Source organism: Lampris incognitus, chromosome 4 (assembly GCF_029633865.1).
Source record: "Lampris incognitus isolate fLamInc1 chromosome 4, fLamInc1.hap2, whole genome shotgun sequence".
NCBI classification, from domain to species: Eukaryota; Metazoa; Chordata; class Actinopteri; order Lampriformes; family Lampridae; genus Lampris; species Lampris incognitus.
The window spans coordinates 2,922,159-2,937,951 of NC_079214.1; the positions used below are offsets into that span (position 1 = coordinate 2,922,159).

General features: G+C 45.5%; 1 protein-coding gene across 3 annotated transcripts in view; it reads right to left on the reverse strand.

Annotated features, from left to right (window-relative positions):
- Positions 1 to 15,793, reverse strand: part of mical2a (microtubule associated monooxygenase, calponin and LIM domain containing 2a) — a 127,288-nt gene that overhangs the window by 47,826 nt on the left and 63,669 nt on the right. For all 3 annotated transcript variants that reach the window (XM_056278239.1, XM_056278240.1, XM_056278241.1), the window contains exons 3-6: positions 13,922 to 14,129; positions 12,603 to 12,719; positions 10,524 to 10,625; positions 4,289 to 4,444 (exon numbers count right to left, since the gene is read on the reverse strand). In XM_056278239.1, the coding sequence (XP_056134214.1) occupies positions 4,289 to 4,444; positions 10,524 to 10,625; positions 12,603 to 12,719; positions 13,922 to 14,129 (583 nt within the window). The remainder of the gene's footprint in view (positions 1 to 4,288; positions 4,445 to 10,523; positions 10,626 to 12,602; positions 12,720 to 13,921; positions 14,130 to 15,793) is intronic.

The following is a 15,793-nucleotide window of genomic DNA, read 5'->3' on the forward strand; positions in this document are numbered from 1 at the left end:
CCCCACATTTTGTTATGTTAAAGCCTTATTCCAAAATGGATTAAATTCCTTTTTTTTTTCATCAATCTACACACAATACCCCGTAATGACAAAGTGAAAAAGGTTTTGTAGAAATTTTTGCAAATTTATTAAAAATAAAAAACTGAAATATTGCATGTACATAAGTATTCACACCCTTTACTCAGTACTTGGTTGAGGCACCCTTGGCAGCGATTGCAGCCTCAAGTCTTCTTGGGTATGAAGCTACGAGCTTGGCACACCTATATTTGGGGTATTTTTCCCATTCTTCTTTGCAGATCCTCTCGAGCTCTGTAAGATTAGATGGGGAGTGTCGCTGCACAGCTATTTTCAGGTCTTTCCAGAGATGTTTAATGGGGTTCAAGTCTGGGCTCTGGCTGGGCCACTCAAGGACATTCACAGACTTGTCCCGAAGCCACTCCTTCGTTGTCTTGGCTGTGTGCTTAGGGTCGTTGTTGTGTTGAAAGGTAAACCTTCGCCCCAGTCTGAGGTCCTGAGCGCTCTGGAGCAGGTTTTCATCAAGGATCTCTCTGTACTTTGCTCCATTCATCTTTCCCTCGATCCTGACTAGTCTCCCAGTTCCTGCCGCTGAAAAACATCCCCACAGCATGATGCTGCCACCACCATGCTTCACTGTAGGGATGGTATTAGCAAGGTGATGAGAGGTGCCTGGTTTCCTCCAGACGTGACGTTTGGCATTCAGGCCAAAGAGTTCAATCTTGGTTTGATCAGACCAGAGAATCTTGTTTCTCATGGTCTGAGAATCCTTTAGGTGCTTTCTGGCAAACTCCAAGCGGGCTGTCATGTGCCTTTTACTGAGCAGAGGCTTCCGTCTGGCCACTCTACCATAAAGGCCTGATTGGTGGAGTGCTGCAGAGATGGTTGTCTTTCTGGAAGGTTCTCCCATCTCCACAGAAGAAGGCTGTAGCTCTGTCAGAGTGACCATTGGGTTCTTGGTCACCTCCCTGACCAAGGCCCTTCTCCCCCGATTGCTCAGTTTGGCTGGGTGGCCAGCTCTAGGAAGAGTCCTGGTGGATCCAAACTTCTTCCATTTACGAATGATGGAGACCACTGTGCTCTTCAGGACCTTCAAAGCTGTAGACATTTTTTGTACCCTTCCCCAGATCTGTGCCTCGATACAGTCCTGTCTCGGAGGTCCACAGACAATTCCTTTGACTTCATGGCTTGGTTTCTGCTCCGACATGCACTGTCAACAGTGGGACCTTATATAGACAGGTGTGTGCCTTTCCAAATCATGTCCAATCCATTGAATTTACTAGAGGTGGACTCCAATCAAGATGTAGAAACATCTCAAGGATGATCAGTGGAAACAGGATGAACCTGAGCTCAATTTTGAGTGTCATAGCAAAGGGTGTGAATACTTATGTACATGTAATATTTCAGTTTTTTATTTTTAATAAATTTGAAAAACGTTCTACAAAACCTTTTTCATTTTGTCATTATGGGGTATTGTGTTCAGATTAATGAGAAAAAAAATGAATTTAATCCATTTTGGAATAAGGCTGTAACATAACAAAATGTGGGGAAAGTGAAGGGGTGTGAATACTTTCCAGATGCACTGTATTTCAAGAAGAGGGAGGAACACAGAGTGATGTACAAGAGTGGAGGAAAGTGCACACAGGTGGACTATATCTTATGTAGGAGGCACGATCTAAAAAGGATTGGACACTGCAAGGTGGTGACAGGGGAGCTAGGCAGCATCGGATGGTGGTCTGTAGGATGACTTTGGAGACCAAGAAGAGGAACAGAGTGAAGGCAGAGCCAAGGATCAAATGGTGGAGGATGGAGAAGGAAGACTGTTGTGTGGAGTTCAGGGAGGAGGTAAGACAGGCACTGGGTGGTAGTGAAGAGTTGCTGGATGGCTGGAAAACCACTACAGAAATAGTGAGGGAGACAGCTAGGAAGGTACTTGGTGTGTCATCAGGACAGAGGAAGGAAGACAAGGAGACTTGGTGGTGGAATGAGGAAGTACAGCAAGGTATACAGAGGAAGAGCTTGGCAAAGAAGAAATGGGGTAGAGAGATGAAGAAAGTAGACAGGAATACAAGGAGATGCGATGTAAAGTGAAGAGAGAGGTGGCAAAGGTAAAGGAAAAGGCGCATGGTGAGTTGTATGACAGGTTAGACACTAAGGAAGGAGAAAAGGACTTGTAACAATTGTCTAGACAGAGGGACCAAGCTGGAAAGGCTGTGCAGCAGGTTAGGGTGATCAAGGATAGAGATGGAAATGTGCTGACAAGTGAGGAGAGTGTCCTGAGAAGGTGGAAGGAATACTTTGAGGGGCTGATGAATGAGGAAAATGAGAGAGAGAGAAGGTTGGATGATGTGGGGATAGTGAATCAGGAAGTGCAGTGGATTAACAAGGAGAAAGTGAGGGCAGCTATGAAGAGGATGAAGAGTGGAAAGGCAGTTGGTCCTGATGACATACCTGTGGAGGCATGGAGATGTTTAGGAGAGATGGCAGTAGTTTTTAACTAGATTGTTTAACATAATCTTGGAAAGTGAGAGGATGCCTGAGGAGTGGAGAAGACGCATACTGGTACCAATTTTCAAGAACAAGGGCGATGTGCAGAACTGTAGCAACTACAGAGGTATAAAGTTGATCAGCCACAGCATGAAGATATGGGAAAGAGTAATAGAAGCTAGGTTAAGAGGAGAGGTGATGATCAGCAGCAGCAGTATGGTTTCATCCTATGAAAGAGCACCACAGATGTGATGTTTGCTTTGAGAATGTTGATGGAGAAGTATAGAGAAGGTCAGAATGAGTTACACTGTGTCTTTGTAAATTTAGAGAAAGCATATTACAGGGTGCCGAGAGAGGAGGTGTGGTATTGTATGAGGAGGTCGGGAGTGGCAGAGAAGTACGTAGGAGTGGTGCAGGATATGTATGAGGGAAGTGTGACAGTGGTGAGGTGTGCGGTTGGAATGGCAGATGGTTCAAGGTGGAGGTGGGATTACATCAAAGATCGGCTCTGAGCCCTTTCTTGTTTGCGATGGTGATGGACAGGTTGACGGACGAGATCAGGCAGGAGTCTCCATGGACTATGATGTTTGCACATGACATTGTGATCTGTAGCGAGAGTAGGGTGCAGGTGGAGGAGAGCCTGGAGAGGTGGAGGTATGCACTGGAGAAAAGAGGAATGATAAGTCAGTAGGAGCACGATGGAATACCTATGCGTGAATGAGAGGGAGGACAGTGGAATGATGAGGATGCAAGGAGTAGAGGTGATGAAGGCGTGTGAGTCTAAATACTTGGGGTCAACTGTCCAAAGTAACGGGGAGTGCAGAAGAGAGTGCAGGCAGAGTGGAGTGGGCAGAGAAGAGTATCAGGAGAGTTAAAGGGAAGGTTTACAAGATGGTTGTGAGACCAGCTATGTTGTATGGTTTGGAGACAGTGGCACTGATGAAAAGACAAGAGGTGGAGCTGGAGGTGGCAGAGTTGAAGATGATAAGATTTTCATTGGGAGTGATGAAGAAGGACAGGATTAGGAACAAGTATATTAGAGGGACCGCTCAAGTTGGACGGTTTGGAGACAAAGCAAGAGAGACAAGATTGAGATGGTTTGGACATGTGTGGAGGAGAGATGCTGGGTATACTGGGAGAAGGATGCTGAATATGGAGCTGCCAGGGAAGAAGAAAAGAGGAAGGCCAAAGAGGAGGTTTATGGATGTGGTGAGGGAAGACATGCAGGTGGCTGGAGTGACAGAGGAAGATGCAGAGGACAGGAAGAGATGGAAATGGAAGGGCCGCTGTGGCGCCCCCTAACGGGAGCAGCCGAAAGTAGTAGTAGAAGAAGTAGTAGATTGTATCATGTGAATGCTTTGGGGTTGTATCTGTGTTTATGAAGCACATGAAGTATTTCCCTCTTTATATTTGCTCTCTTGTATTATCTAATGTGGGCTGAGAGTAATTCACTGAATCATTGACCATGGAAAATATATTCCCGAAGGACAATATAACAGGACTGTGTGTTGTTGTCTATTAGCCAACCTACCTACCTATCTGTCTGTCTGTGTATCTATAATAGTGTTAACTAACCCCGCTGACCAAACACACAAATAAATGAATGAATGAATCAATTAATCAATCAATCGATTGATCAATCAATCAGTACATCACCACTCATTACAAAGTCATGTAACTGAGAAACACTGCTGAGATGTTATAGACTTTGCACTGATGAGACTCTGCTGGATTATGAGGAAAATGAGGTGGTCTCAGTTTGACTCTTTTAATATTCTCTAATCACCTGTTTCCTCTTTCATGTCGAGGAAAAATTTCTGGTTAAATATGAAGGCCACCCCGCTGATCTCCTCCACCTTGGCCTCTGCGGTGGTGTTCCTGTTGATGAAATTGGCTGTGATGGCAATGGCTAGCTTACCACGAAACTCCTTTCTCTTAAAACCTGATCAATAGAGAGAGGGAGAGGGAGAGAGAGAGAGAGAGAGAGAGAGAGAGGGAGAAGGAGAGAGAGAGGAAAAGGCCTTGTTAGTCTTCTCAAAACAGCAGGATGTCTCGGTGTGTCTGCTAATTCAAACAAAATCTATCCATAATTTCAGAATCTGATGGCTGTTATTTAGGAACAAAAGAGGAAGGGTAGGAAAGGAACCTGAAGCCCTGGTGTGTTGGTGAGAGTTGGCGTTTAACAGTGTGCTAAATTACAAATACACCTGACTATGATAAAACGGTAAGTCCCATGTCTATACAAGACATTTCTCTTCCTTATCATGCTGCAGTATGTTTCAATACATATTCAACTCGAGTCTGACTTCTCCTTCAGTGAGATGAGTGAAACAGATCAGAACTTAATATATCTCATGAAATCCATTCATACATATAGTTCACAGAAACTAATGGAATAATCATCTGGGTGGGTATTTCATTTGAAGCCACCAGTTCCTTTCAGTTCTCTGGCTTTATGAAGCTGGAAAAGGCGATGCAGCAGAATAATTCAAACACTCTGAGAGGGAATTCTCAGTCTAATCCTAGGCCGACCATAACTCACAGCAGACTTTAAAGCAGGCGGAAGTGTGGGCTCCATATTTTTCCTGGAAGACCGTTTATCAGCTCTGGTTACTGTTGCTGCCATGCTCGCAACCTCACATGAGATGTGTAGGCTTGTTTGTGTAGCTTGACAGATTTATGTTTATTTAACTCTGTAATCTAAACAGCAGGCTGCCATAGTATGAAGACCACATTTTTACTACCAGAACCTACCTTTAGAAAAGAAGAAAATATCACCAAGTAGAAATGCTAGCACAGCACAATAAAGCATATGTGGTCACTAATTATTTTATGAATGTTAATAACTCATTTATGTGATATAAAAAAGCAACAAGATGTTATAACACACTATTAAAAATATTTTTTGGGTTAAATGTTGGGAGCCAGGGTGGCACGGTGGCAGAGTGGTTAGTGCGATCACCTCATAGCAAGAAGGTCCTGGGCTCGAGCCCCAGGGTAGCCTAACCTTCTGGGTCATCCCGTGTGGAGTTTGCATGTTCTCCCCGTGTCTGCGTGGGTTTCCTCCGGGGGCTCCGGTTTCCTCCCACAGTCCAAAGACATGTAGGTCAGGTGAATCGGCCGTACTAAATTGTCCCTAGGTATGAATGTGTGTGTGTGTGTGAGTGGGCCCTGTGTGATGGACTGGCGGCCTGTCCAGGGTGTCTCCCCGCCTGCTGCCCAATGACTGCTGGGATAGGGTCCAGCATCCCCGCAACCCTGAGAACAGGGTAAGCGGTTCGGATAATGGATAGATGGATGGACGGACGGACGGATGGATGTTGGGAGCCCACAATTGCAGATACGAGCGCAGCTCCATAGCAGTTCTCTCAGGTACCTGGTGAGCGATGAGGTCACCGAGGACTGCTAAATCACACCCTCAAATAACAACACGACTAGCAAATCTCCTGAAATACATGCGCAAACATTAATTTTCCTACACATGCGCAGCCACAGCTGAAGTGGTTAAGTTTAGGGTTAACGTTAGGTAGAGGTTTTTCATCTCACCAATTTGAATCGTCACATATTTGTGTCGGGGAATTTACTGTCACTAAGTAATCAGAATCAGAATACTTCATTCATCCCCGAGGGGAAATTGGGTCCTATTACAGACACTCGCGCTCTAGTATAGAAAAAATAACAAGATACAAGGCAACAAGGAAATAGAAATAAATAGAAACAGAATATAAAATAAGAAAAAGAAATAGGAATAAAATAAAATATATAAACATATGTGCCATGCTCCAGTATGTAACAGTCTATCTATACTGTATTACTGCAGCATGAAACAACCACCTGACAGGGTAAAACAAGAGGAAGAGCCAGTCTTTTTTTTTTTCTGTATTTCCCCCCCTTTTTGTCCCCAATTGTACTTGGCCAATTACCCCACTCTTCCGAGCCGTCCCGGTCGCTGCTCCACCCCTCTGCCAATACGGGGAGGGCTGCAGACTACCACATGTCTCCTCTGATACATGTGGAGTCGCCAGCCGCTTCTTTTCACCTGACAGTGAGGAGTTACACCAGGGGACGTAGCACGTGGGAGGATCATGCTAATCCCCCCAGTTCCCTCTACCCCCTGAACAGGCAACCTGACCAACCAGAGAGGGCGCTAGTGCAGCGATCAGGACACATACCAACATCTGACTTCCCACCCGCAGACACGACCAATTGTGTCTGTAGGGACGCCTGACCAAGCTGGAGGTAACACGGGAGATTCGATCCGACGACCCCCGTGTTAGTAAGCAACGGAATAGACCACCATGCTACCTGGATGCCGCGAAGGGCCAGTCTAATGACCATTAACTCAGAGTGTCTGACACTCTGAGGAAGGAGTTGTAAAGTTTGATGGCCACAGGCAGGAATGACATCCTGTGGCGCTCTGTGGTGCATTTCGAAAGAACGAGTCTATCACTAGAAGTACTCCTTTGCCCAACCAGCATGTCATGGAGTGAGTGGGAGACATTGTCCATGATGGCACATAACTTCAACAGCGTCCTCCTCTCAGAAACCGCCGACAAGAGAGTCCAGTTCCACCCCCACCACGTCACCGGCCTTGCGGATCAGTTTATAGAGCCAGTTTGCACCCGCTACCCTTAACCTGCTGCCCCAACACACAACAGCAAACAGGAGAGCACTGGCCACCACAGACTCACACCACATCCTGAGCATTGTCTGGCAGATGTTGAAGGACCTCGGCCTCCTCAGAAAGTAGAGACGGTTCTGTCTCTTCTTGTAGAGGGCATCAGTGTTCTTAGCCCAGTCCAGTTTATTGTCTATATACACCCCCAGGTACTTGTAGTATTCCACAGGGTCCACACTGACCCCCTGGATGGAGACAGGGGGTCAATGGTGTTATGTCCCTCCTCAGATCAACAACCAGCTCCTTTGTCTTAGTCACGTTGAGCTGCAGATGGGTCCGCTCACACCATGTGACAAAGTTTCCCACCACAGCCCTGTACTCAACCTCCTCACCCTTACTGATGCATCCGACTATAGCAGAGTCCTCAGAGAACTTCTGAAGATGGTAGGACTTCGTGTGGTAGTTGAAGTCCGTGGTGTAGAGGGTGAAAAGGAAGGAAGACAGGACTATCCCCTGCGGAGCCCTAGTGTTGTTGACCACTCTGTCTGACACACAGTGTTGCAAGCGCATATACTGTGGTCTACCAGTAAGGTAGTCAACAATCCAGGACACAAGGGGGGCATCTACCTGCATTGCTGTCAGCTTCTCACCCAGTACAGCTGGCCAGATGGTATTGAAGGCACTAGAGAAGTCAATGAACATGACCCTCACAATGCTTGCTGGCTTATCCAGGAGGGCGTAGGCACGGTTAAGCAGGTAAATGATGGCATCCTCAACTCCCAGTCGGGGCTGGTAGGCGAGCTGAAGTGTGCCTTGACTGTGGGCCGAAGCTGCTCCAGGATGAGTCTTTCCAGGGTCTTCATAATGTGGGAGGTCAATGCTACCTGTCTGTAGTCCTTGAAGTCACTGGGACGCAGCGTTTTAGGCACAGGAATGAGGCAGGGCGTCTTCCACAGCACGGGGACCCTTAGAAGTCTAAGGGTCATGTTGAAGACATGGTGAAGCACTCCACATAACTGGGGGGCACAGGCTTTGAGCACCCTGGGGCTAACACCATCCGGGCCTGCCGCCTTGCTTGCATGAAGTCTCATCAACTGTCTTCTGACATGGTAAACTGTGAAGCACACAGCACACTGTAGGTGTTACAGGTAGGGGGGGTCATCAGGTTGGAGAGGGCCATTACTCCAGGAACCCAGGGAGGGGGGGTAGGGCCCCCGCTGGAGGATGGGGGGATGTAAGGAAGGGGGGGGGGTGAAGTTGGTAGTTGATGAAGGCAGGCAACAGATGAGACCGGGGGGGGGGTTATTGTTCCATTCCTAAAGAACAGAGTTTTAAAATAAGTTCATTGACGGACAGGGAGCCAATGTAGCGACCTCAGGACTGGAGTGATGTGATCCACTCTTTTGGTCTTAGCAAGGACTCGAGCAGTAGCGTTCTGAATCAGCTGCAGCAGTTTGATCGATTTTTTTAGAAAGACTTGCAAGTACAGCGTTACAGTAGTCAAGTCCACTGAAGATAACTGATGGACAAGTTTTTTCAAATTCCGCTTGCTGACACATCCATCCATTATCCAAACGGCTTATCCTGCTCTCAGGGCTGCTGGAGCCTATCCCAGCAGTCTCACACACGCGCGCGCGCGCACACACACGCACGCACGCACGCACGCACGCACACACACACACACACACACACACACACACACACACACACACACCTAGGGGCAATTTAGTACAGCCAATTCACCTGACCGACATGTCTTTGGACTGTGGGAGGAAACCGGAGCCCCCGGAGGAAACCCACACAGACATGGGGAGAACATGCAACCTCCACACAGAGGACGACCTGGGACAACCCCCAAGGTTGGACTACCCCGGGGCTCGAACCCAGAACCTTCCTGCTATGAGGCAACCACGCTAACCACTGCGCCACCGTGCCGCCCCTGCTGAGACATAAATCCTGTAATACTTGATATATTCTTCAGGTGATCGTAGATAGACTTTACAATTGTCTTAATGAGTCTATTTAAATCCAGGTCTGAGTCCATGACTATACCAAGATTTCTGGCTTGATTTGTGGTTTTTAACATTACCGGTTGTAGCTGAGTGCTGACTTTTAGTCGTTCTTCCTTGGCTCCAAAGACAATTACTTCAGTTTTATCTTTGTTTAACTGAAGAAAATCACTGATTTGCTCAATGCACTTACTCAGTGTTTATAAGCAGTACGTCTTCAGACTTATATGAACAGTATATAGAGTATAGCATATATGAACAGATGAGGCTATCAGTAGGAAGTGTCTGAATGTAAGCCAGAAGTCTTCTATTAATATCACTGTTTAATTCATCGGGGGTTTTTTCCCCTTTTCATCATGCCGTCACTACTTCCCAAATGTACTTGCGGTTAGCTGAGGGCAGGTCTGGGTATAGTTAACTCTGTCTCTAGATAGCCGAGAAACGGGGTGACTGCAGGGAAAGTCATTTCCCCCAGCCATGCTCATAATTGTTGAATGAGCTAAACTTCTCAACTTCTTGCCTCACTGAACAAAAATGCCCTTTTTAGGAATAAGCATCTGATGTGAATTCATGGCTACATGAGAGCATTTCAGAAAGAAAGAGAAAACAGAAAGAAAGACAGAGTGAGAGAGCGAGAGAGACAGAGAAAGGGAGAGTGAGAGACAGAGACAGAGCAAGACAGACAAAGAGAGAAAGCGAGACATAGAGCGAGAGCAAGAGAGAGCGACAGATACAGGGAGAGCGAGACAGTGAGAGACAGTGAGAAACAGCGAGCGAGAGAGTGAGACATACATCTCCTTTTTTTTTTAATTGTTTAGTACTCTGTTGACCTGTTTTGCTTTGGCAACATGGTAAATAATGCAGTCATGCCAATAAAGCATCACTGAATGAATTGAACTGAAGTGAGAGAGAGAGCGAGAGAGACATAGCGAGAGCGAGAGACATAGCGAGAGAGAGACATAGCGAGAGAGAGACATAGCGAGAGAGAGAGAGAGAGAGAGAGAGAGAGAGAGAGAGAGAGAGAGAGAGAGAGAGAGAGAGAGAGAGAGAGAGAGAGAGAGAGAGAGAAAACAACATATCAGTCAATGAATAATCTCCAGATGACTGCTTTGGGCTCGGCTCTATTTCTGTATTTCTGTACAGTGTATCGTGTATAATGTTAATAACATTCTCTTATACTGCTACGCTGACAGGCATACAGTGTATCATGTGTATAATGTTAATAATGTTCGCTTATACTGCTATGCTGACAATCAAAGGAACTGCCATAAAATATGGAGCCGTTGGTTCTCCCGCCAAATCAACTAGAATGTGAATTATGGTTATCGAAGTGCACAAATGAGTGTTGTATATGGGGAACTGCTGTTTGTCGCCTCTTCTTCCACTTCCCTCACCTTCCAGAGTATTTCTGCGTCCATCTGCCCCCACGACCACATCGAAGTCGAAGCTGGCCACGGGGTGGTCGGCTGGCCGGATCTCAGCCCGCCAACCCACCGCTGGGAAACCAAGACAGAGAGAGAGAGAAGGAGAGATTCATATAGAGAGATAAGACACTGGGGAAGAGACACGGGAATAATGGGGTAATAAATCAGTCCCTATAGGGCACGTTTGTTTTCTCTTCCTTTTGCCTTGGCTGGGTGGCGGTTGGAGTGAGCTTCAGAAAAATGCCCCTTCTGTGCTGAAAAACACTTGTAACCTGAGTCGTTTGACCTAAACATGTATTTTAAGTACCAGCCCCCTTCTGTACGTGTCCTCCACTTCTGTACTCGTACATATATAGAACTCGAGTAGGAGAGGTGAACAGATAGCGTGCAGCAGTTAAGCTGTTGCTGATTTGGGTTGTCATCTCTCAGGGACTCGTTGTGTGATGTGACCTTGCATTACGTCTGCATGTGTATTGTCCTACTTGTTTTCAAAGGAAGCCAGAAGTGCAGAGAAATGCTGTGTTTCTGTACTTCCAGCCTGCAGGTAACACACAGACGTCTCTCCGTGCACGCTCATGCAGAGCAGCGAGGCACCTTCTCAGCAGACCGCAGCAGAGCCAGCCTGTTTATGAAGATAATGAAAAGCCAACCTCAAACTGCACCACCGTGTCCTGACACGCCATGGTGGACCTGAGTGGTCCTTTCCCAGACGGCGGTGGTTTGTGTGTGTGGTTGTGAGGGCAGCATGCTGGCTCGGCAGCCCGTTGTGGAATATCAGCTTGTGGAAAACACATTCCACGAGGTCAAGGGCAGAGCTAAGTTTGTCACAGTCAAACAGGGCAGACAAGTTTGTTCTGCGTTTCTAAATTTAGGAGAGAGGCACTTGTTGTAATCGGCGTTGATGTTCCAGCTAGAGACAACACTCAACGACAGCATGTGAACTTTATCGCAGCAGCTTTAAGTCCTGTGGAAAGGAAAGGTCAAGTCAAAAGCTGCGTCAGAAGTTTTCAACTTGCTGTCAGGGCAAAGTTCACACAATACAAACATGTGGAGACAGTGATGGGGTGCAGTCTGTCCCCACATCTTTGCTACAGGAAATACATCAACACCATGGTGGATGGACTGAGACTGGATGGGTTCTGATACCAGAAGGTACTGCGATATAAATGGACTGCAATTCTCCTAAAGTCGGAGCCACACTGATCCAGTCTTAGTAGGCTTGAAATGGGTGAGACGAGTAATGGAGATGTGCAAAAGAGAATTAAACCTTTTTCCCCCCTTTTTTTTCTCCTCAATTGTACTTGGCCGACTACCCCACTCTTCCGAGACATCCTGGTCGCTGCTCCATCCCCTCTGCCGATCTGGGGAGGGCTGCAAACTACCACGTCTCCTCCTATACATGTGGAGTCACCAGCCACTTCTTTTCACTTGACAGTGAGGAGTTTCACCAGGAGGACGTAGCGTGGGAGGATCACACTATTCCCCCCAGTTCCCCCTCCCCCCTGAACAGGTGTCCCGACCGACCAGAGAAGGCGCTAGTGCAGCGACCAGAACACATACCCACATCTGGCTTCCCACCTGCAGACACAGCCAATTGTCTGTAGGGACGCCTGACCAAGCCGGAGGTAACATTGGTAGGCGATGGAATTTGTAGGCGATGGAATAGACCACTGCACTACCCGGACACCAATTAGACATTTTTTAAACAAAAAGACACAATGCCAACTCACATCCAATGCTGTAAAGCCAGAGCACCAGATGACCCCTCAATGCCTTAATAACCTTGAGTGTATGTATGTGTGTGTGTGTGTGTTTGTTTTAGTGGTGGGAGACAGGTAGGATTCAGATCCACAAATGTTTATTTGTCATAAGATGTGGCAGTTGCATACCTGTGGTCTCTAACTATTCGTGCGTGTGTGTGTGTCTGTGTGTGTGTGGGGGGGGGGGTATGTGCTCTATGCCTTCTGGACAGGTCCGTTATGTTCCATCCTGTGCAGTAAGCCTACAGTTAGGGTACAGAGATAATGTGGACGTGTGGGGCAGTGATACCTGTACACTGCTGGTCCTCCGGTGGTTCCAGCAGCTTGACAAACTCCACACTGATGTGAAATTCCACCGCAAGTACCAGGGCGACTTTCAGCAGAATCAGCTGCAGCTGCTGGATACCTGTTACACACACAGGAGATACGGCGAAGGAGCTTTATTTCTTATTTAACAAAGACATAACTCCAGACAGTTAGTCCCTGTGTGTGTTAATTCTTACTTAGACAGAAATGAGATGTGTTCCTGTTGAGAACAGTATCTTACCAGCAGTCTTCCTCACGCCCCTGCGCTGACTTAGGCTTTAGTGTTCTAACAGCGAGGTTATGCAGCGTTAAAGCCAGGAAAAGGAAAATAGACCTGACAAGATGTGAATACCAAAGACTAGAACTATTTCAAATGCTCGATGAATAAAGGTTCCTTTGATTATTCCCTTGACATTTTGCATGTCTTTATGCTTTGCCTGACACACAATATAAATCTCCTGCACGGCAGAAACCCACAGAAAACGCTGTAATTAGATTGTACTTGAGAGTTTTTTTTCCAGTGTGGGCATTTTTTCCAGCGTGATGTAAGGTCCATTAAATAGACTGCAGTGAAACTTCAAGGAGTGGAGCAAACTGAAACGACACATACTGATTTCTGGAAGTCGGAGAAGTTCTCATGTTGACCCCTGACCCTGACCCTAAGAACACCCCATAGCCAGTGTCAGGTGAAAACCAACTATTCTGCAGTCTGTGAATGTGTAATATCTGGTTATGACATTGTGAAATAATGGTTTTTTCACTTCCCGTGAAGAAGCTCTTTTGCAGATATATGGTTTTCAGCGTAGAATAGGAGTGAATAAGAGAAGTTTTCACATTATCATTTAACATGATGTCTCCGGGCTGTCTTATCGGTGATCCAGTCAGATTTATGTTGGAAATAAGGTCAGTCGGTTTTAAAGTCAGCATCTCTGATTTAAGAGCATATGTCACCTTCACAAAGCAACACGAGTGGAATAGATGGTTCACTTATATCGAGTATTGGACCCAAGTTTCAGATGTTCAACAGGCAAAAATAAATCCCCATCCTGTCACTATATGTAACAATATAGAATATAGCATGTAATATATAACGCTTTTTTTCCCCAGTGGTTTGTCCTAAGTTAATTTGACTTCCGTAGAAAAAAGACGACCAGAGAAACTTTAGTAAGAGTTTCATGTCGGCATATATACACAAATAAAGAAAACAATTCAGCACTTCTTCCTCGTATAAACAGAAACAATCATCCCTGTCCCTGTAGGTAAAGAAGGGCGAGGTAGGTCCGTGTTTTACGGGGAACTTACTGATGTGGTCTATGGCACCGGCACAGAACTTGCCATAGAACTTTTTGGCCCCGAGGCCCCGCAGGTCATGGATGGTATAGGGCCACAGGTGCAGTACATTGTTCCTGGAGAAAGAGTCTCTCTTTTCTATCACCACCACTTTGGCCCCCAACAGAGCCAGTTCAATGGCCGTCCGCAGTCCGCAGGGGCCACCTCCGATGACCAGACACTGCATAGGAGAAAGCAGATCACAGATCTCATTAACCTCTATGCAACACAAATCCAGACAGTGAGGAACAACAGCTCATCAGCTCACCATGAATTATGACTCTGGTGCGTCCCGTAACCGCCCATGTTACATTGTCTTGCCATAACTACACGTTTTCATTCAAGGGAAAATTCACCAATACCATATGAAAGCACATGAAAAACCCCTGCATTTGTTTTTTATCGTTTCTGTAGTTTTGGGTCTGTTGTGTATTTTGGGCTAGCACAACTCCTGTAGTAAGGAGCACAAAGGGCACTATAGGTAACCTACATGTTCCGTTTGGCTGTCATTACCCACGCTGTTTTAAAACAAGCTGCAGTTGCGGCATTAGCATTCAGTTGGAGTCTGGCCCGGGTTATCGTTATACAGTTAACGAGAAACTGTTAAATACTTTTTTTTAACAAATCTTTATTAACACAACAGATTTAGTATACAGAGGACAGTATACAGAACAAACATACATCACAAAGGAGCCAGGGGTACATTCCATTCCATTACATAAAGATATTAAAAGACATAAATTAAAAGTTTTGACGGCCTTTTTGTTCGTAGATGAAATAAGTTTCACATGTTGTTCAATTTCTTTCAAGAAAACAACAAAAAAGGGTTTATTGTTTGTGAATTTACTTTTGTGAATAAAAGATTTTGCCAATATTATTAATACATTATAAAAAAATATTTGTCACCTTTTTTTGGGTGCTTAAAGAAACCGAATGCTACATTCTCCCATAATAAAACAAAGTCTATGAAAAGATGATCAACGACAAATCTGCAAAAGTCTTGCCAGAATTTCTTGGTGTGAGAACAGTGCCAAAACAGGTGTAGCGCTGTTTCTGGATGTTCATCAAAGAACAGTTCGTGGTTACAACTCTTTTAAATTTCTGCATGTATTGATTGGCGGGATAATATTTATGAATGATTTTAAAGGACACCTCTTTAATCTTATTTGTGATTAGGTACTTATGTGGAAGCAACCAGAACTTCTTCCAGTGTATGTCATTTACGAACCGGTTCCAACATGCTGTGACTTTTGGGATAGAGACAACATCTCTTTGAAATAGGGCACATATGGCTCTATTACTATTTTGGGGATGCAATGAATAGCAAATCTTATCTACTGGAGAGTCAGCTGGATCAGGGAGAGAAGAGTATCTGGGTGCAGGATTAGCTACATTTCTGAAACGTATTAAGGTGTCAGTTGGAATGGCATCAAAAACTATCGCAAATTACTTGAGGTTTCTGGGAAATTATATATAGATAAAAATTATTTGTAAGAGAGTAAAAGCCCCTCTCTACTGAACAGCTGACCCACCAACAGAATCTGGTTTTGAACTCATTCTGATTCTGATGATTTTTCTAAGAAGTGTGGTTTGTTCTTAAATAAGATGTCCCTGTTGTTCCAAATAATATACATAAGTATGTGGTGAAAAGTTGTGCTTGTATATCAGGGACCAAGCTAGAAGGACCTGCTTATGAAATTCAGGTAATTTTACAGGGAGTCTGCCTATATTATAATTACAACTTAAAACAAAGCTGAGGGCACCAAAATGAGAGAAAATGTTATGGGGGATAAAATTCCAGAGTTAAGTGGGGTTTTTTTTTTGTGGAAAACGCTTTGCCCAGTT